The sequence below is a fragment of the Bufo gargarizans genome, chromosome 8 (genome assembly GCF_014858855.1).
Source record: "Bufo gargarizans isolate SCDJY-AF-19 chromosome 8, ASM1485885v1, whole genome shotgun sequence".
Lineage (NCBI taxonomy): Eukaryota > Metazoa > Chordata > Amphibia > Anura > Bufonidae > Bufo > Bufo gargarizans.
Genome location: NC_058087.1, coordinates 30,649,347 through 30,672,492, shown reverse-complemented (window position 1 = coordinate 30,672,492; position 23,146 = coordinate 30,649,347). Strand labels below are relative to the sequence as shown.

The 23,146-nt window shown below is 43.9% G+C and overlaps 1 protein-coding gene across 1 annotated transcript in view; it reads right to left on the bottom strand.

The window, feature by feature from the left end:
- The window catches only part of LOC122945772 (sterol 26-hydroxylase, mitochondrial-like), a 36,729-nt gene extending 16,791 nt beyond the window's left edge, over window positions 1-19,938 (bottom strand). Inside the window, exon 1 of the mRNA XM_044304950.1 lies at window positions 19,642-19,938. Within this exon, the coding sequence (XP_044160885.1) occupies window positions 19,642-19,875 (234 nt within the window). The 5' untranslated portion in view covers window positions 19,876-19,938. The remainder of the gene's footprint in view (window positions 1-19,641) is intronic.
- Window positions 19,939-23,146: the final 3,208 nt, after the last annotated feature.

Here is a 23,146-nt window from a genome sequence, read left to right as displayed (position 1 = left end):
TCACAGCAGCTGGAATGTTGAAGGTTGCTGATCCCTGATGTAGTGGGAAGCTGGAAAAAAATTCCAAATGGTGGGATAGAATTAGAAAAAAAATTCTGCCACAGTTTTTGGGGTTTTGTTTTTACAGCATTCACTGTGTGGTTAAACTGACTTGTTCCCTTCATTCTCCAGATTACGGTGATGCCACATATGTATAGTTTTTATTGCATTTTAATACTGAAAAAAAAAAACTTATTCTTTTCATAGCCATGTTCTGACCCCCATTACTTTTTTATAGTTATGTCTATGGAGCTGTGTGGGGGCTCATTTTTTACAGGACGATCTGTAGTTTTTGATTATACCATTTTGGGGTATGTATGACTTTTTGATCACTTTATATTCAATTTCTTTTCAGGAGGTAAAGTCATGAAAAAACAGCAAAGTGGCTACATCATTTACCATAAAAAATCTTTTTTAATAGTACAGGTGTTTTCACATGAGCCGATGTTGATTTTTTTATTTTTATTGTTTAAGTATTTTGACTTAGTCATCAGATTGCAATTTGTATAGGGTAATGGAATTTTCTTCATCATCCTATACAGAAATAGCTATATTACAATTCAGTGCTGCCACCTACTGGCCTGAATGGTAATATACAAGTAATAAGCCTGGAAGCCTAGTACCGACTTAGGCCCATTACTGCAGTGGAACGCCTTCCCCGATCTCTGCCAAGGGAAGGAGTTTCTGCTCCTGAAGTGTGCGATTCTAGGTTTCCGGCTTCTCAGATGCCGTGGTCACATTTGACGACATATGAGAGGTTAAATGTCGTCATTACCGCCAATCGTGGACGTTAGCTGTGAGTGTCTGCTGTATGAGACAGCAGGCACCCACTAGCTATGGTTTTTTGGGTGTTTACCATTTATGGCCTATCCTTAGGGTAGGTCATCAATATCAGATCACCGGGGATAGGCCCTCACTATCAAAATCTCAGACAACACCTTTAAATACCTAGTTTCTCCCATGCTTTACATTGCAGCTCTGATTGTTCAGATTAGACTGACGTGAATCAGCACAGGGATTATAAACAAGAACTGAACCACCAGTAGGAGAAGCCATTAACAGGGATCCGCTGAAAATATACTGAAGAGCCTCAGTAGCAAGATCATTGCTTTGGCGTGGAGAACAGATTTGCTTAATCCTTATTTTATAGGACCTCACAATTTTCCATTTTTGTTTTTCACTCCCACCTTCCCAGAGCCATAACTTTTTTATTTTTCTGTTGACAGCCTTGTAAGGACTTATTTTTTGCAGGACAAGTTGTACCTTCTAATGATACTATTAATATTGCCCATTATATAGTGGGGAGCTGAAAAAAAAAATCCAAATGGAGTGGCATTGGGAACAAAAAACACAATTGTGCCACAGTTTTATGTTGCTTTTTTACGACGTACTTTTCAGTGATACCATTTTAAAGTGTGTGACTTTTTGATCACTTTTTATAAAAATTTTTGGGGGGAGGTGAAGTGACAAAAATGGCAAATTGGCCATTTTGAATATTTTTTTTCTCTGTACACCATTCACTGTATATGATGAATATTGTTATATTTTAATAGTATGGGCGTTTTTGCACGCGGCAATGCCCATGATGTATATTTTTTATTGGTTATATATTTTGATTTTGGGGAAAGAGGTGATTTGAACTATTTTTTTTATATACTTTAAAACTTTTTTTTTACTTTTTTAAATCACACTGGGTGACTATAACTGGGCATTGCTCAATGTGTTCTGTGAGGGCACTATATACAGTGCTGCCCATAATTATCCATACTCCTGGCAAATTTTGACTTAAAGTTATTTATTCAACCAGTAAGTAATTTTTGTTGTGAAATGACATCGGTGTCTCCCAAAAGATAATAAGACGATGCACAAGAGGCGTTATTGTGGGGGAAACATTTCTCAGCTTTTATTTACATTTGAGCAAAAAGTGTCCAGTCCAAAATTATTCCTACCCTTCTCAATAATCAATAGAAAAGCCTTTATTGGCTATTACAGCGATCAGACGCTTCCTATAATTGCAGACCAGCTTTTTGCAGGTCTCCACAGGTATTTTTGCCCATTCATCTTCAGCAATGAGCTCCAAGTCTTTCAGGTTGGAGGGTCTTCTTGCCATCACCCTGATCTTTAGCTCCCTCCACAGATTCTCCATTGGATTCCAGTCTGGACTCTGGCTGGGCCTCTCCAAGACGTTCATGTTGTTGTCTGCCAACCATTTATTTACCGATGTTACTGTGTTTTGGGTCATTGTGATGCTGAAATGTCCACCGGTGCCCAAGGCCACGTTCCTCTGCAGACGGCCTGATGTTGTCGGTGAGAATCCTCATGTGTTGCTCTTTTTTCATGGTGCCGTTTACTGTGATTAGGTTCCCTGGTCCATTGGCTGAAAAACACCCCCAAAGCATTAGGTTCCCTCCACCATGTGTGACAGTGGGGATGGTGTTCTTTGGGTTAAAGAATTCTCCCCTTTATGCCAACTGGACACTTTTTGCTCAAAGCTGAGAAATGTTTTTTCCCCACAATAATGCCTCTTGTACATCATCTTATTATCTTTTGGGAGACACCGATGTCATTTCCTGTCAAAAAATTACTTGCTGGTTGAATAAAAGTAACTAAGTCAAAATTTGCCAGGGGTATGAATAATTATGGGCAGCACTGTACATACACTGAACAAAAATATAAATGCAACACTTTCGGTTTTGCTCCCATGTTGCATGAGCTGAACTCAATCTGAAACATTTTCTACAGACACAAAAGACCCATTACTCTCAAATATTGTTCACAAATCTGTCTGAATCTGTGTTAGTGAGCGCTTCTCCTTTGCCGAGATAATCCATCCCACCTCACAGGTGTGGCCTATCAAGGTGCTGATTAGACAGCATGAATATTGCACAGGTGTGCCTTAGACTGCCCACAATAAAAGGCCACTCTGAAATGTGCAGTTTGATCACACAGCACAATGCCCCAGATGTCGCAAGGTTTGAGGGAGCGTGCAATTGGCATGCTGACTGCAGGAATGTCTACCAGACCTGTTGCCCGTGCAGTGAATGTTCATTTCTCTACCATAAGCCGTCTCCAAAGGCGTTTCAGAGAATTTGGACTGTCTAATCAGCACCTTGATATGCCACACCTGTGAGATGGGATGGATTATCTCGGCAAAGGAGAAGCGCTCACTGATAGTGTTGGGTGCGAATACTTAAAATATAGTGACATATATTTGAAATTTTTAATATTCTAGATTTTATTTTCATCAGTAACCTCCCTTCTTGCTTCTGGGCCAATGAGAAGGCTGCAATGTCTTTGTCTGAGATTAGCAACATCCCTAGCAACCAATAGGAAAGCTGCCGACCTCTTACTATATAAGAACCTCCCCAGCAGCCCTTGTACGCAGTATTTTGCAGATCTAAGAGAGAGAGCAGTGACATTGCTGTGCTCTGTGCTTTCCTGTGTCATTACATTAGATAGTTAGCTTATATATATATATATATATATATATATATATTACACAGAGAGTTAGTGGGAGATAGTCAGTGTAGGTTAGATAGTGATATAGTGTAGCTGATAGGTTCTGCTGTCCATACATACATACATACATACAGGTATGGGGATGAGTCGGTCAGCACTCGCTTGATGCACGCCGCACGGGACAGGACCACGTGCAATAAAATGAAGAATCCCAGCAGACGTGACTTGAATGCTCATAGGGATTTTATTGCAAGATAACAATATGTCCCATATTCTGGACGCGTTTTGGCTAGACAGCCTTTATCAACAGGCCTTTACCTGTTGATAAAGGCTGTCTAGCCGAAAGGCGTCCTAGAATATGGGACATATTGTTATCTTGCAATAAAATCCCTATGAGCATTCAAGTCACGTCTGCTGGGATTCTTCATTTTATCATACATACAGACAGACAGTGCTGTGATGTCACAAGTTCACAACAATACTTAGTGCACCAATAAGTAGTCAGACCTGTTAAAATATGAAGTTGCACGTATTGCGCCAAAATATTTGCATCATTAGTGCCGATTTCGCAATCACGAATATATTGGAGCACTTGACTCTATCTGCATATAAAGCTATAGTAATGTTCTGCCGTGCCGACCATTTTCTCCAGTCTCAGGAAACTTCTAACAGCTTGAAAAACGTAGCTATAGTGGCCCACGCCTGTATTTCGCGTGCATTACTCGAATACTACATTGCCGATTTTTCGCGATCTCGAATTCGCGAATATTCTACACAATATTCGCGAAATATTGTGAATTAGAATATTGTCGCTGCCGCTCATCACTACTCACTAACACAGATTTAGACAGATTTGTGAACAATGTTTGACAGTAATGGGTCTTTTGTGTCTGTAGAAAATGTTTCAGATCTTTGAATTCAGCTCATGCAAAATGGGAGCAAAACCAAAAGTGTTATGTTTATATTTTTGTTCAGTGTGTGTATATATATATATATATATATATGTGTTTATGTATGTACTGTGGGTATATATATATATTTATTATACACACACACACACACACACACACACACATGCAGTGCTGCCACCTGCTGGCCTGTTTTGGTATATTATAGTAAACGCTACTGAAGCCTGCTTGAGGCTTCGGGTTATCACTGTAATGTAACAGGTTCCCCGCTCTCAGCTAGTGTATGTGTATGACACTCAGTGTCATACACTAACAGGCAATGCATTGCAGAGGGTATCCGACCCACAAAACGAAAAAAAAAATAACACATATTAGGTATCGCCGCGTTCGTAACAACCGTCTCTTTAAATATATCACATGATCCATCCAGTCCGATAAACACCATAAAAAAATTAAAATAAAAACAGTGTCAAAAAATGCCATTTTTGTCACCTTACATCACAAAAAGTGCAACACCAAGCTATCAAATAGGGTTATGTCCCACAAAACGATACCAATAAAACAGTCACCTCATCCTGCAAACAATGAGCCTATACATGAGAAAATCGCTCAAAAAACAAAAAAAACAAACAAAAAAAAAAAAAAAGATAGCTCTCAGAACATGAGACACTAAAAACATTTTTTTTGTTTCAAATATGCTATTATTGTGTTAAAGTATACATATTAGGTATCGCCGCGTCGGTAACAACCAGCTTTATAAAAATATTACTTAACCTAACCCCTTAGGCCTATTGCACACGACCGTATGGCTTTTTCAGTGTTTTGCAGTCCGTTTTTCATGGATCCGTTGTTCCGTTTTTTGTTTCCGTTGTGTTTCCATTTCTGTTCCGTTTTTCCGTTCCGTTTTTCCGTATGGCATATACAGTATACAGTAATTACATAGATAAAATTGGGCTGGGCATAACATTTTCAATAGATGGTTCAGGAAAAAACGGAACGGAAACGGAAGACATACGGATGCATTTCCGTATGTGTTCCGTTTTTTTTGCGGATCCATTGACTTGAATGGAGCCACGGACTGTGATTTGCGGGCAATAATAGGACATGTTCTATGTTAAAACGGAACGGAAAAACGGAAATACGGAAACGGAATGCATATGGAGTACATTCCGTTTTTTTTGCGGAACCATTGAAATGAATGGTTCCGTATACGGAACGCAAAAAACGGCCAGTAAACGGAAAAAAAAAAACGGCCGTGCGCAATAGGCCTTAGGTGAACACTGTAAAAAAAAAAAAAAACGGTATAAAAAAAAGGCGTGTGCCCCGCATCCCGCAAAAAACGAGACCCTACCTAAGACAATCAGTCAAAAAATAAAGTTATCACTCAGACAATGGAGACACTAAAATATGATTTATTTTGCTTCAAAACTATTATTGTGCTAAAGTGAAATAAATAAAAAAAAGTAGACATATTAGGTATTTCCGCGTCTGTAACAATTGGCTCTATAAAAATATCACATGACCTAACCCCTCAGGTGAACACAGTAAAAAAATACTGTGCCTAAAATGGCATTTTTTGTTACCTTACATCACAAAAATTGCAACACCAAGCGATCAAAAAGGCGTATGCCCCCCAAAATAGTACCAATCATACCGTCACCTAAACCCGCAAAAAAGGAGACCCTACCTAAGATAATTGGTCAGAAAAATAAAAAAAACTATTGCTCTCAGACTATGGATACACTAAAACATCATTTTTTTGGGGGTTAAAAATGCTATTCTTGTGTAAAACTTAAATAAATAAGACAATCAGTCAAAAAAAAAAATAAGCCATCACTCTCAGACAATGGAGACACTAAAATATGATTTAGGCCTCTTTCACACTACCGTTTTTTTTTTTCCGTTTTGCGGTCCGTTTTTTGTGTTCCGTATACGGTCCGTTTACGGAACCATTCATTTCAATGGTTCCGCAAAAAAAGGAATGTGTTCCGTATGCATTTCGTTTCCGTATTTCCGTTTTTCCGTCCTGTTGAAAAGATAGAACATGTCCTATATTTGGCCGCAAATCACGGTCCGTGGCTCCATTCAAGTCAATGGGTCCGCAAAAAAAAGGAACTCATACGGAAATGCATCCGTATGTCTTCCGTATCCGTTCCGTTTTTTGCGGAACCATCTATTGAAAATGTTATGCCCAGCCCAATTTTTTCTATGTAATTACTGTATACTGTATATGCCATACGGAAAAACTGAACGGAACAACGGAACGGAAACGGAACCAGAACGGAAGCAAAAAACGGAACAACGGAAAAACGGAACGCAAAACACTGAATTCAACATACTGTAGTGTGAAAGAGGCCTTATTTTGCTTCAAAACTATTATTGTGCTAAAGTGAAATAAATAAAAAAAGTATACATATTAGGAATTGCCACGTCCATAACTATCTGCTCTATAAAAATATCACATGACCTCACCCCTCAGGTGAACTCTGGAAAAATAAATAAATAAAAACTGCCAAAATTACAAATTTTTTGGTCACCTTGCCCAAAAAAGTGTAATAATGAATGATCAAAAAAAAATAAAATCATATGTACCCAAAAATGGTACCATTAAAAACGTCAACTCTTCTTGCAAAAAATGAGCCCCAGCACGAGACGATCGGCAGTAAAATAAAAAAAATATGGCATTTAGAAAATGGAGACACAAAACATACTTTTTTTTTTTCAAAAAGGGTATGTAAAACTGAAACAAAGAAAGTAGACATATTTGATATCATTGCGACCGTAACAACCTGCTCTATAAAAATAGCGCATGATTTACCCTGTCAGATGACTGTTGTAAAAAATAAAAAATAAAAACAGTGCCAAAACAGCCATTTTTTTGGGTTACCTTGCCTCACAAAAATGTAATATAGAGCAATAAAAAATCATATGTACCCCAAAATAGTACCAATAAAACTGGCACCTTATCCAGTAGTTTCCAAAATGGGGTCACTTTTAGGGAGTTTCTACTGTAAGGGTGCATCAGGGGGGCTTAAAATGGTACATGGCATCTAAAAACCAGTCCAGCAAAATCTGCCTTCCAAAACCCATATGGCGTTCCTTTCCTTTTCCTGCCGTGTGCCCGTACATCAGTTTACGACCACATGTGAATCATGTGACTCAATTTAAGGCATTTGTTTACCCCTGTACACAGCTCCTCCAGCTCTCAGATGACACTGTACAATTGTATCTGAGTCTAGACAGGAGCCAAACTCATCAGCAGCAGCTGCTAGTTTGCTACAATGTAACAAATGCGGTCACCGGGAGCAGGCAGTTCTGAGAACAGCCGCCGGGGGCCTTTATCGGGCTGTTCTCGGAACTGCCTGCTCCCGGTGACCGCATTTGTTTCAGACCCTTCTCGCGGCGCAAGCACAGGTAAGGACTTACCTGTGCCTCGCTGGACTTGTGATTTAACATGGCAGCCAGCATGTGTTCGCGGGCGAACACGGCGAACTGGCCATCACTGCCAATGACTTAGGTCTCTTTCATACGGGCGTCACGTTTTGGCTCAGGATGCATCCCGGGTGCATTGCGGCAAACCCGCGTGAGTAGATACGCAATTTCAGTCAGTTTTGACTGCGATCCGTTGTTCAGTTTTTATCGCGTGGGTGCAATGCGTTTTGCACGCACGTGATAAAAAGCTGAATGTGGTACCCAGACCCAAACTTCTTCACTGAAGTTCAGGTTTGGGATCGGTGTTGTGTAGATTGTATTATTTTCCCTTATAACATTGTTATAAAGGGAAAATAATAGCATTCTTAATACAGAATGCATAGTACAGTAGGGCTGGAGGGGTTAAAAATAATAATAATAATTTAACTCACCTCATCCACTTGTTCGCGAAGCCGGCATCTCTTTTTTTCTTCTTTGAGGAAAAAGACCTTTGATGGCATCACTGCGCTCATCAAATGGTCCATCACCATGGTGATGGATCATGTGACGGACCATGTGATGAGCGCAGTGACGTCACCACAGGTCCTATTCCTCAAAGAAGAAGAAGAAAGAAGAGATGCCGGCTTCGCGAACAAGTGGATGAGGCGAGTTAAATTATTATTATTATTTTTAACCCCTCCAGCCCTATTGTACTATGCATTCTGTATTCAGAATGCTATTATTTTCCCTTATAACCATGTTATAAGGGAAAATAATAATGATCGGCTCTCCATCCTGATAGTCTCCTAGCAACCATGCGTGAAAATCGCACCGCATCCGCACTTGCTTGCGATTTTCACGCAGCCCCATTCACTTCTATTGGCGCCTGCTTTGCCTGAAAAACGCACAAAATAGAGCATGCTGCGATTTTCACGCAAAGCACAAGTGATGCGTGAAAAATCACCGCTCATGTGCACAGCCCCATAGAAATGAATGGGTCCGGATTCAGTGCAGGTGCAGTCACGCATTGCACCCGCGCGGAAATCTCGCCCATGTGAAAGAGGCCTTAGGCTACTTTCACACTTGCGGCAGAGTGATCCGGCAAGCAGTTCCGTCGCCGGAACTGCCTGCCGGATCTAGCAATCTGCATGCAAACGGACAGCATTTGTAGACAGATCCGGATGCGGATTGCAAGAACGGATCTGTCTCTCCGGATGTCATCTGGAGAAACAGATCCGTTATGTTTTTTTTCATATTTGACAGATCCAGCATTTTTAATGCCGAATCTGGCACTAATACATTTCAGTGTAAACGCCAACTGATCCGTAATTTTGGCCAGAGATAATACCGCAGCATGCTGTGGTATTTCCTCTGTCCAAAACGCCGTTCAGTGACTGAACTGAAGACATCCTGATGCATCCTAAACGGATTGCTCTCCATTCAGAATGCACGGGGATAAAACTGATCAGTTCTTTTCCGGTATAGAGCCCCTAGGACGGAACTCAATACCGGAAAAGAAAAACGCTGGTGTGAAAGTACCCTTACCCTATGGATAGGGCATCAATATCTTAGTCTTGGGAAACCCTTTTAAGAACCCTGGTGGGCTTTTACTAATTTCTCTGGCATTTTAAGCCAGGAGAAGAAGTGCAGAGCAGCAGGGACCAGAGTGAGGGATTGGTGGCGGTGAGTACAGTTTTTTTAATTTTAACATGTCCCTAGAAAGCCGCCTATAGACATATCACATATGATTAAAGCCTATTGCACACGACCGTATGTATTTTGCAGTCCGCAAAAAATATGGATGAGAATAAATCCAGAGGAAAAAAATTAATAAAATCAGGCAGGTTTGAGATCTGCATTTATATGAGCAGGCAAATAACGCGAGTTTGTGAGCGTTCACGTGTTTGATGTCCAGTGTGTGTTTGTATTAAGTGCGTGACTTTAGATTCAGGGACTTTAGGAGGGGACGACAGTAAGTTAGATTCTTATCACTGCACTATATTGTATTTTTTTCTCTTTTCTTGCGTAATCCCCATGTAGTATGTGTTCCATTATTGACAGCGCCGTCCGGTGCGCATCTTGTCTGATGTCTGCAGTCCTGGAACAGCCGTTTGAGGGGCATAACTTTGTTCAAAATGTAAGCAAATTGCCATTTTGGAATTGCACACTGAGAAGCTTTGACAATTTGGAAAAGAGTTTGCTGCTCACTGAGCAGGCGCTCTATGGGGTAGATGTGGGGAGGGTGGTAGCGAGGAGGCTCAGGAGAGGTAGCTAGTGGGGTAGAGGGAAGAGTGCCAGGGATGATCTGACACGGGGTTGGCAGATGAGGGGGATGTCAGTCCAGGGACAGCACTGCTGCAGCCGGGCCCTTCCTCGGCCAGTCAGGGGGATGTCAGCTCCAGTTGGCAGGGGACCAGGAGAGCCGGGCAGACGGGTGCTGGTAGTGGGAGACTCCATTATTAGGGGAACAGATAGGGCGATCTGTCACAAAGACCGGGATCGTCGAACGCTGTGTTGTCTTCCTGGCGCTCGAGTTCGACACATCGCGGATCAGGTTGACAGATTACTGGGAGGGGCTGGAGAAGATCCAGCGGTCATGGTCCATATCGGAACCAATGACAAAGTTGTGGGCAGCTGTGTTAGGGGAGAAGATGACTAGAAGGTCGGAGGAGTACACTAGGGACTGGGGGGGGGGGGGGAATTACTATATAGGAGGGGAAGATAGAGACCGGGACCGAGGTAGTGGGACTGGGGGAGGAATGGAAGGAGGGACTAGAACAGTTCAGAAGGAAAGGTGTAGGGTAAAAATATACATAAACCTCTCAAATGTATGTATACTAATGCCAGAAGCCTGACTAATAAACCGGGAACTGGAATTAGTGATGTGTGAGGAGGACTATGACATAGTGGGAATAACTGAGACCCGGCTGGATGATAGCTATGACAGTGGGAATAACTGAGACACGGCTGGATGATAGCTATGACAGTGGGAATAACTGAGACACGGCTGGATGATAGCTATGACAGTGGGAATAACTGAGACATGGCTGGATGATAGCTATGACAGTAGGAATAACTGAGACATGGCTGGATGATAGCTATGACAGTGGGAATAACTGAGACACGGCTGGATGATAGCTATGACAGTGGGAATAACTGAGACACGGCTGGATGATAGCTATGACAGTGGGAATAACTGAGACACGGCTGGATGATAGCTATGACAGTGGGAATAACTGAGACACGGCTGGATGATGGCTATGACAGTGGGAATAACTGAGACACTGGCTGGATGATAGCTATGACAGTGGGAATAACTGAGACATGGCTGGATGATAGCTATGACAGTGGGAATAACTGAGACATGGCTGGATGATGGCTATGACAGTGGGAATAACTGAGACACGGCTGGATGATAGCTATGACAGTGGGAATAACTGAGACACGGCTGGATGATAGCTATGACAGTGGGAATAACTGAGACACGGCTGGATGATAGCTATGACAGTGGGAATAACTGAGACACGGCTGGATGATAGCTATGACAGTGGGAATAACTGAGACAGGGCTGGATGATAGGCTATGACAGTGGGAATAACTGAGACACGGCTGGATGATAGCTATGACAGTGGGAATAACTGAGACACGGCTGGATGATAGCTATGACAGTGGGAATAACTGAGACACGGCTGGATGATAGCTATGACAGTGGGAATAACTGAGACAGGGCTGGATGATAGCTATGACAGTGGGAATAACTGAGACAGGGCTGGATGATAGCTATGACAGTGGGAATAACTGAGACACGGCTGGATGATAGCTATGACAGTGGGAATAACTGAGACACGGCTGGATGATAGCTATGACAGTGGGAATACTGAGACAGGCTGGATGATAGCTATGACAGTGGGAATAACTGAGACACGGCTGGATGATGGCTATGACAGTGGGAATAACTGAGACAGGGCTGGATGATAGCTATGACAGTGGAATAACTGAGACAGGGCTGGATGATGGCTATGACAGTGGGAATAACTGAGACACGGCTGGATGATAGCTATGACAGTGGGAATAACTGAGACATGGCTGGATGATAGCTATGACAGTGGGAATAACTGAGACACGGCTGGATGATGGCTATGACAGTGGGAATAACTGAGACAGGGCTGGATGATAGCTATGACAGTGGGAATAACTGAGACAGGGCTGGATGATGGCTATGACAGTGGGAATAACTGAGACACGGCTGGATGATAGCTATGACAGTGGAAATAACTGAGACAGGGCTGGATGATGGCTATGACAGTGGGAATAACTGAGACACGGCTGGATGATAGCTATGACAGTGGGAATAACTGAGACACGGCTGGAGGATAGCTATGACAGTGGGAATAACTGAGACACGGCTGGATGATGGCTATGACAGTGGGAATAACTGAGACAGGGCTGGATGATAGCTATGACAGTGGGAATAACTGAGACAGGGCTGGATGATGGCTATGACAGTGGGAATAACAGACAGGGCTGGATGATGGCTATGACAGTGGGAATAACTGAGACAGGGCTGGATGATAGCTATGACAGTGGAAATAACTGAGACACGGCTGGATGATAGCTATGACAGTGGGAATAACTGAGACACGGCTGGATGATAGCTATGACAGTGGGAATCACTGAGACACGGCTGGATGATAGCTATGACTGGGCGGTTAATGTACAGGGTTACAGTCTGTTTAGAAAGGATCGCCAAAACCAAAGAGGGGGGAGGGGGGGTCTCCTCTATGTAAAGTCCTGTCTAAAGCCCACAGTCCGAGAAGATATAAGTGAGGGACATGAACATGTGGAGTCTCTGTGGGTAGAGATACATTGAGGCAAAAACAATAATAAATTACTAATAGGAGTTTACTATAAACCACCTAATATACCGGAGTCCACAGAAAATCTGCTACTAAACGAGATACACGAGGTGGCAAAATATAACAAGGTGGTTATTATGGGGGAACTCCGCAGATGTAGACTGGGAAACTGAGACCTGTACATCTCATAAAGGAAACAGGTTCTTGGCAATAACCAAAGACAATTACCTTTCCCAACTGGTTCAGGACCCGACTAGAGGGACGGCCATACTGGACTTAGTATTAACCAATAGACCTGACAGAACAACAGACGTGCAGGTTGGGGGGACACCTGGGAAATAGTGACCATAAAGTACCATATTTTTCACCCTATGAGACGCACCTAGGTTTTAGAGGAGGACAATAAGAAAAAAATATTTTTAATTAGACCTCAGATCAGACCTTAGCTAACAGCCCCAATAAGACCCCCAATGTTAATAAGACCCCAACAAGACCTCAGACCAGACCTCAGCTCCGACCCCAATGTGAATGACCCCCAATCAGACATCAGACCTCAAATTAGCCCCCATTGCTTTATATCTTCCCTCTGTAGCTCCCATTACCTCTCATTTTGACCCCCATTGCCTGTCGTGTTAGCCCCCATTCTCTCAGATCAGCCCCATGTTTAATAAAATAAAGAAACCACTTACCTCTCCTGCCCCTGGACGCTACCGCTCCTTACTGCCCGGGCTCTGTCTTCCTCCTCCGTCGGCTGTGCTGTGAACCGGCGCGCACAGCGTGAGGTCACAGAGCGCCCTCTCGCTGTGCGCAGCCACTGAACATTTTCCCCCCACTTTTTTTTTTGGGGGGGGGGGGAGGAATGCGTCTTATGGGGTAAAAATACGGTAATAACCTTCCAATTATCATTCAAAAGAGTTTTTTCAGGGAGGAACAAAAATGCCAAACTTCAAAAAAGCTAAATTTAGCCAACTAAGAGAGGCCATAGGCCTAACTAACTGGGACAAGGATTACAGATTACATATGAATACTGCTGTGAAAGGGGGGGGGGGGGATCTGAGGATGACATATATATATCCTTGTCCGTAATGCCTACAATAATAGGACATGTTCTATTTTTTTGTGCAACGGAAATACAGAAAACGGAATGCACACGGAGTAGTGTTTTTTTTTTGGAGGACCCATTGAAATGAATGGTCCCGGATATGTTCCGCAAAAAAAAAAAAAGTTACAGAAACTGAATGAAAATACGCTCGTGTGCAAGAGGCCTAAGAAAGAGAAATGTATAAATCCCCAACAGACGGTTTATAATAATCTCACTAAACTTTCACTTATAGCACATCTTCGATCTACCTCCCCCTCCCCCTACTCTTTAGCTCCCTCTATATTTATAAATAGTTATATAATGTCAAAGGAGAATTTCAAATCAAACTTTTTTTTCTCACATAAATCATTTGTCCGCAGCACATTGCCGGATGTAAATGGGGTGTGCAGCTGACAGTAACGGGAATGATTGGTCTATCGGGCACCCCTTCCATTCAGCAAATATCTGTCCATGCAAAAGGTCCTTTAAATTAGCGCCAATAGACTTGTTATATCGTCAGTTGTTCCAGGCTGAAATCATCCCTTAGGCGCGTCAGTTAAATAAAATATGTCTGAAGTGTCTGACTAGAGCTCACATTACTCCTCGTCTCTTCTGAACCCTTCCAGGGTGTTTATCTTGTCTGAGTAAATCTCTCTGTCCCCCTCTTTGATGAGATCCCGTGTGACTTACACCAGAGTCACATTGTATTCTGCCTTATGTGTTTGTTTTTGCTCTAAGCGTCCAAATAAAAAAAATAAAAAGTTTTCATTTATATACTAAGCTTTACATATATGTGGTGCTCTGGAGCAAGGGTACTTGGATGTTTGTGGACATATCCTCTATTGTTACTACAAAAAGTCATCAAATCCCAATTTTACTGCACTTTGAAGGGTTAACTTGCACTATGATTTATACTGCTACTTCTACTTTTTTATATTGTTGAACTGCATTTTGCATGTTTATTGTAATATATCCTGTTATGGCACTATATCAGCACTGCAGAAAGGCATAATACACAGCCAGCTTATACTGAGAGACTTTGGGACTCTATAGCCTATGCACTGAGAAGCTTGTTATTTTCCACAGCTACGATAAGAGAGGGTAGAGAGCTAAGTTTTGGAGAGATAAAAAATGGACATAGTGAACTTTTGCCTGGCTGAATAAGCTCTTTATTTCTGAAAACTGCTTACTCATTCCCATTGTCTTGTATTGAGGCTCAACACAAGTCTATGGCAGACTGAAATTGTAACGTTGTCTCTGTTAGGCTGTGATTCTCCACTCCACCCCTCCCACTAGGGAGCAGCCAGAGCCCCTTGTTGTCTGCAGATAGGGACCAGTGCTTAGTAGAAGAGATTCTTCCAGACTGCACGAGTGACCAGAAGACACAGCCGAGACAGAAATACTAAGCCACAGACTCTGAGTCACCAGTCCTTTGGTCAGGGAGCCCGCTAGATGACTGAGCCACATACCCTGGGCCACCAGACTTTGGGGGAGGAGAGAGACAGAGAGGCCTTTCCTCAGCAAGTAAACATCTTCTACCAGAGGGTAGACTTTAGAATCCAGTTTAGTGCATTTCCTGTATTGTTTTGCACCTGAATTCCTCCAGTAAAGAAGCGCACTGGTTTACTGCAGACCCGCACTCTCTGGACTTATTTCCCACTAGGATGCTCTACTCCTTACTATCCCCGAAAGAGTGCAGCAACACTTGATGACACCTAGACAATGTCCGGGGGACCCAGCATAGCATTGGAGCCACCTCAAACCCGGGCACTGAACATATACAAAACCATAAAAACTCCTTTAAGTATAAATAAACCCCCCATGGTTACTGAATATATAGCGACTTCAATCTCCTAATGGTTACATTGTGCATATGGACACCATCGGACATCAGAGTCAGGTACATAACTATTAGGACCTAAGACTTACATCGCACTTACTTAAGGCGGATTTACACCGCAGAACTATTCGAAACGGACGTTACTACAAGAGCTTATTTATAATCTGCCCATGAAATGATCTATGATGCATTAAAGAACATCGGTCAGCATGCTCAACCCTATTAAACCAGGCCTGCTGCCTGGTAGGGTTGATCATGCTGACAAAAACGATGCCTTTGTTAAGTCTGTAGGTAGAACCGTTGCTGGGATATCGGCTTTTTTAGAAATATGCACATGAGCTGGTTTGAGCACCAAGGATCCGTCCGAGCCCTTGTAGCACTGCTTTTGTAACACATTTCTGCTTTGGGCACTCCCCATCCCTGCTTGATTATCTAGGCCAAAAGCATCATTTATTCAGCACGTTCAATCCTAGCAGCCAGCAGGCCTGGTTTAATAGGGTTGAGCATGCTGACAGATGCTCATCGTTTCTGGGCAGCAGATGGTACAGTGCAGTGATCTGCTACCTAGAAACAATGAATCTGTATGGAGGCCAGCCATGGCAGTAGAAAGCGCTTATCCCCATACAATAGAGGTGATTTCTGCATGTACAGTAAATGCAGTTTTTTCCTCCACTGTCGAGCAGGCAATAATCGGGAAGGAACAGTCCCTATAATTGCCTGCTCCACCGTGCAGGTAAATGGACCTTTACTCACAGACCCCTAAGGCCGGCCATACACGTAGGCTGTTAGTCGGCTAAATGCCCTTTGAGGTCAACAGCTATCTCCCCCGATACCCCATAAGGGTCATCGGAGCTTGCATGTTTTACAAATGTGGAGGGAAGAAATCTGCCGCCTGATTCCTCTGGAACGAGCATGTTGAAATCCAACAGCCCGATCTTTATCTCCCTTGACATCTGCCAGTGTGAGAGAGTCGGAAGGCCCCCTTACATATTAGAAGGTCAGCTGGTCCTGCTGAATAGTGATGAGCGGCAGGGGCAATATTCGAATATTCGCGCTCAACACTACTGCTGAAATTGGCAAGTTTGAAAGAAATGTATCAAATATATATTACCAACTTAAAGGGGTATTCCGGTTGTGGCAAGTTGTGCCCCATCCACAGGATGATAACTTTTAGAACGGTGGTGGTCCTGCTGCCGGGAACCTGACGCTCTGTTCATTTGGGGGCCAGAAGGGTACAGGGTCTCCATTCTTGTGCTCGGTGGTGGTCCCAATGGTAGGACTACCATCAATCTAATAGTACCCCTTTAACAGACGGCATATGACCATCACACTGCTATACGTCACTCACGTTTCAATGGCAAATTTTACATCTTTAGTCTACAGCACTTTAACCCCTCCCTCCTACCCTTCTCTCGCCTACCTCCCCCTACAGTGTCGAATAGTTTTATAATTTCAAAACTTTGCTTAAAAAGTAACTTTTATAAAAATAATAAATAAATAAAAAAACTTTTGACATGCCATAGTGATACAAGATTGGTGATTGGTGGGGTCTAGGACCCCCTCAGACGAGCACTGTCTGTCCTCACTAGGGACCCGTCTTCAGCTAGCCATTTTGTCATTACACATGGAGCTGTTCTAGAAAAAAAAAAAAGTTATGTTTTTTTTTTTTTTTGTCTGCAGCAAGTGAAAAATAAATTCCTTTAGCTTTATTTTTATAAATTGACACTGAGTGATCACACGGTAGAATGGGTTAAATAATTTGTTTTGTTCATTTTTATGCACAATATTTACAGTCTTGGGTGAACAAGGCAGCCATTGTGACGGGGCAGATGGGAGTTTTTTTTTTTTTTCCATTGTTTTCATATCTATTTTGAAGATACAATGTCCCCCAGGAGGTCGTAAAACACCTCATGGGGCATCCATAAGAACCTCCAAGCGGCCAGTGGAGATATTACTCACTGGTAGAGCTGACCTGGGTCCAGCGCCTGGCGGTCATGCTGGGTCTTGTAGAGACGGTGCCATTACCGTTGTCGTTACTTACTCCGTGATCTGTAGAACATGTGCTATTTTTTTGCGGTGCGGAGGCATGGCGAGAATCTCCACTGAAGCACTGCGTATTGCTTCCGTGCCTCCATTCCACACCACTGCTTCCGGATTGTAGACCCATTCAAGTGAAGCGGTGAGCACATGGCTGGTGCGGACCCCCAATACAGGCACGGCCGGGCAATGGCCGTGTGCATGAGCCCTATAGGTTAGTCTGTTGGATTGCAACATGCCCGATCTTTTTGTTCTCAGGGAAATAAGCTGCTGCCCCTCTCTCCATTAAGAACACATACATGCTTGGTCAAGAAGAGTGTATAAGTATGGAGGGTTGGGTGAGATAGCTGGTGATGGTGACCAAACGAGCATTTGGATGATAGAGATCGGATGAGCCGGAGCAACTGAACCTCATCTCTTCTGGATCTTCTTTGTAAACCTCTGTCCCCCTGTTTGATGAGATCCGTGTGACACCAGAGTCACATTGTATTCTGCCTTGTGTGTTTGCTTTGCTCTAAGTAGTGAAATAAAATAAAAAATGTTGAAAAGGAAAAAGAAGATGGCCGACTGAGCTGTATGTAGATAAAACAGGAAAACCCCTCTAGGTGTGAATGAACCCCTGTGGTTCCTGAATACAGCGCCTGCAATCTCCTGATGAATACCTTGAGCCAGGGGCATAACTGCTAGGACTTACAGCACACCGACATGCAGTTTGTGATGAACTTGTTTACAGCGGCCAATCTGGAGAAGAACAGCTTCAGTGTAAAGCACGGGGAGGACCAGTTATTAGTTATATGCGTTGTCTGACCCTGGTGATGCCATACTGCACCTTATACAGTCTCCACAATAACTGGACAGTGTTGCCGCCAAGGAATTAGAGGCGTAAAAACTGGTGCACAGGACTAATAAGAGCTCAGGACCCCGCAGATAAGTGCAGCCCCTCCACATGAGGCTCCTTCATACAGGCAAGTACTGGGAACAAGCCTTTCTTCATATAACCTATCTAATCTATCATCTATCTATCTATCTATCTATCTATCTATCTATCTATCTATCTATCTATCATCCATCTAATCTATCTATCTATCATCTATCTATCATCTATCTATCATCTATCTATCATCTATCTATCATCTATCTATCATCTATCTATCATCTATCTATCATCTATCTATCATCTATCTATCATCTATCTATCTATCTAATATCTCTCCCTCTCCCTGTCTCTCCCTCCCTCTCCTTGTGATCCCTTCTGACTTCAGTGTAGATACAAATATCTAGTTATTCCCTTTTCACACTTTTGCAATTCTTTCTATTCTCATTCTTTACGTATCCCAATCAGTGACCTGCAGCCCGAGCGCCAATCTGATACATTGTAGCAGATTACATAAAGATGTGTTCAGCCGCTACTAACGTGTTTCCAGTCCTAAAGGCCTCCTGCACAGGATCGTTGTTTTCCGGTCCACAAATCACGCATACCGGCCGCGTGCTTCCGCATTTTGTGGCCCATAATAGAGCAGTACTATCCCTGTCCATAATACAGACAATAATAGGACATGTTTTAGTATTTTTGCAGAACGGACATTTGGACATACGGACACAGTCATGTCATTTCTTTTTTTATTTTTTTTTTGCGCTGCCCGATTGAAGAGAATGGTTCCGCATACGGGCTGCAAAAAAGAACAGAACGGAGAAAAAAAAAGGGGTTTGTGTGCATGAGCCCCAGCTGGGAGCAGGACAAGCTGTGCGTAGGGTCACTGCCAGGGAATGGAACCAGAAGCTCCTCACTGACCAAAAACTGAGATCTCGAAAATGGTGAGAAATCAAAGCATAAAAAGTGTATTAGAAGTTGTAGAACTTTTTTTTTCTATAATTAATACAGAGATTAAGTTTTAATTATAAAAAAAACACATAAAATACTGAGTAATGAGCGAGAAAGTATATGTGATATGAGCTAGATAGAAAGGCTACGAATAGAAGACAGACAGACAGACACTGACTCAGTCTAACCTGCAGCTCATGAGTGTGGAGCAGGTAGCCCCTGATGAAGAACCAGTAGAGGTTGGCGAGCAGGGAAGGTCCAGGCAAATCATTGAGTGTCTTCACTTTCTTGTCCCCCTCTGCTGTTCCAGCAGCTGCAGCCCCATGTAAGGCTCTGGCCGGGGAGGTCCTGACCCTGCATGTCTGCAGCGCTGGACTGATCCTGCCAGGGAGGAGGCAGCGTCTCAGAGAAGTGGAGATCATGTCTGAAGTGAGAGCTGCTATCTCCAGTGAGTAGAAACCTCAGAGACCTCCCACTGGTGAAGTCAAGAGGAGACAGCTGCAGCAGGCGGAGAAGAGGCCGGAGGGGGCGCCGCTGATCAGCCCAGCAAAGTCCACTCCCAGGATCTCTATATGCTGACTTTACAGATTTTATTAAGGCATTGTGCAGCGACCGGGCCGCAGGGGCAACACGGTGGACCGATGGGGGTAGTAGTAGTTTTACTCACGGTTAGCAGCGCTCCCTGGGCCAGCGTGCAGTGAAGGGAAGGACGGCACCAGTTCCTTCGGGCCGCACTCTGTTGTCCAGGGATTCCCGCCGGATGGTGGTTGAGGTGCCCTTGGTGGAAAGGGTAGTTTTTTAGGTGCCTTGGAGGCCGGGCCCCTGGTGTTTGTGACGCCAGCACCATTAGGTGCAAAAGTAGGTGGTAGAAAGGATGAGGAGTCAATGGTTGAACTTTTACTTGATCAATAGTCTCAGGGCAGTCAGTACAGTTCATGTAGATAGCAAAAGTAAGAATCCAAACATTAGCTCAGCTGTAATCCTAGTAACAGGCTCGGCAATTGTAATTTGAGGAGTTTCCTCTCTGTATATCTGTCTAGACTTTGTCCACACTCAGGTGCTGGATATAATAACGTCTTGCTTGTAATCAGCAACCCCCGGGGCGGTCTCCCTAACGGCAGGCAAACTCCTCTGCTCCATTCTTTGTGCAGGACGCTTCCATAAACTCAGGTCCACAATGTCCATAGAGGCAGGTGGTAATAGACGTCTTGGCGCCTAGTCGTCCGGCTGTGTCCTGGCGCTTCTAGGCTTCTCCCGATCACTGGTGCTGTGGAGTCCATGAGCTAATGCTGCTCCTATCTCCACTAGACTCTATATCCAGACATTGACTCTCTGGTCTGTGCTCGGTAGCTGGAAGAGATCTGCCGGCGATCAGGGCCGAGGGGCTAAAGTGGCAGCTGCATCCTGGACTTTGCCCGTTCACCTCCATTAGGTTCCTCCCTTCTGTTCTCACCTGCACAGGCAGACCCTCAGATATGTCTATGTGGTGTCAGCTCCACCTAGGGGTGAATATAGGTAATGACACTAACAGCCTGTTATAAGGAATTTACACTTTACACAGCCGTACATTGACGTGACCTCTACAGAAGTGTAAAGTGCCCACGTTTGGCACATAGTGAGACACTGCAATTTCATTCTAGGCATGTGTCTGCGCCATTAGTATTTAGGACAGAGAAGTGCCTACTGGATAATAGCTAACCTCACCATCAGATACACTTATCTCCTGAAATACTCTGCACCTCTTGAGGCCCTGCTACTCTTAGGGCTTGTTCACGCGACCGTGTGAAGCCCGTGCTGTGAACCACAAATTGCGGTCCGCAATGCACGGGCACCGTCCGTGGGTCAGGCGCATGGGGATCGCAGACCCATTCACTTGAATGGATCCTTGATCCTCCCACGGAACGGAACCCCAGAAAGCACTCCATAGTGCTTCAATAGTGTCCAGTTCCGTGCTTCCGTTCCGCACTGTTCCGTATCTCCAGATTTGCGGACCCAGTGAAGTGAATGGGTCCGCGTCCGTGATGCGGAATGCACATGGAACGGTGCCCGTGTATTGCGGATCCGCAAATGCGGTCCGCAATACGGCAACGGGCAGCACGCGTTCGTGTGAATGAGCCCTTAGTGTGTGACCTTCCACAAGATCAGCACACTGCTCTCCTGAAATCCTCTGTGCTGCTGTGAACTCTGCTTCTTCCACTAGGTCACTCTCTATCCCTGACTTTCTTCAACATCAGCACACTCCTTTCCTGAAATACACTGTGCTGCTGGGAATTCTGTTCCTTCCACTAGGTGACTCTCTATCCCTGACCTTCTTCAACATCAGCACACTCCTTTCCTGAAATACACTGTGCTGCTGGGAATTCTGTTCCTTCCACTAGGTGACTCTCTATCCCTGACCTTCTTCAACATCAGCACACTCCTTTCCTGAAATACTCTGTGCTGCAGGAGGCCAGTCTGTGACCTTCCATGTGGAAAGCATGCAGCAAGTCCACCCAACACCTCTTGGTTTTTAAAGGGTTTTAGCCTCTAGATGTAAGCAAGAATGTTCACATTCCCTGACAGCAAGCAGAGATCTGAATTGAAATCATATTAGAAAGTTGCAGAGCTTTTAGCCTTCTCTTGCAGAGCAGGTACAATAAGTATTACAGGAGCCTGGTCTCCAACATGACACTCTCCAGCTGCTGTGGGACTACAACTCCCAGTCTTAGGCTACTTTCACGTCTGCGTTTTTGACTGATCCGGCAGGGATCGGCAAAAGCGTTTCTGTTAGGATAATACAACCGGCAGCTTCCGTTCTGAACTGATCCAACACTCACGCTGGGTTCACACCTGAGCGTTTTACAGCACGTTCCTACGCGCTGTAAAACGCTCAACAAGGAGAAACCAATGCTTCCCTATCGGCATGGTTCTCACCTGGGCGTTTTACAGCGCGTACGATCGCGCTGTAAAACGCCCGACGCCCCAAGAAGTACATGAGTTTCTTTGGGGCATCTTGTCGCGCGTTACATAGACGTTCGCTTGTCTCTGTATGCGCGATTGCAAACGCCGGTACAATCGTGCATACAGAGCGCTCCATCGCGAACGCTCAGGTCTGAACCCAGCGTCAAACCATTATAAGTCAATGGACGCTGGATCAGTTTTCTTTCGTGTCCGAGAAAGATCCGGCACCAATGACTTTGTTTCTGTGTCTGTTCCGTTTTTTTTGCGGATAGGATGCAGACTCATTCATTTCAATGGGTCCGCAAAAAATGTGGACAGCACTCCGTGTGCTGTAGAAATGGAAGGCGACAGCAGCGTCTCACCAAAAAGCTTCTTTATTTAGGAACACTCCTCATAACAGGTCATACAGAGCAGTTTGCAGCAACGTTTCGGCTAAGCATAGCCTTTGTCAAGCATATTAATCAGTTAAAACCACAGCCTATAAATAGCACATAGTAAATCCGCCCACACCGCTAAGCAACCAATAAGATTAAAGATTTATATATAATACACCTGTATAGGTAATCAACATACTCAAACACATGAACCAGCTGTCACAGAACATACCCACTTGAGGCCATCACCCAGAGAATTTCTCCATCCATCTAGCGTCCCATGGCCGGTAATGCGCATGTCCGCTTACGTCATCACATGCGCGACTGCTAGGCAGCGCACGTGTGACGTACCCAGATGAATCCAAACACAAAGTCCACG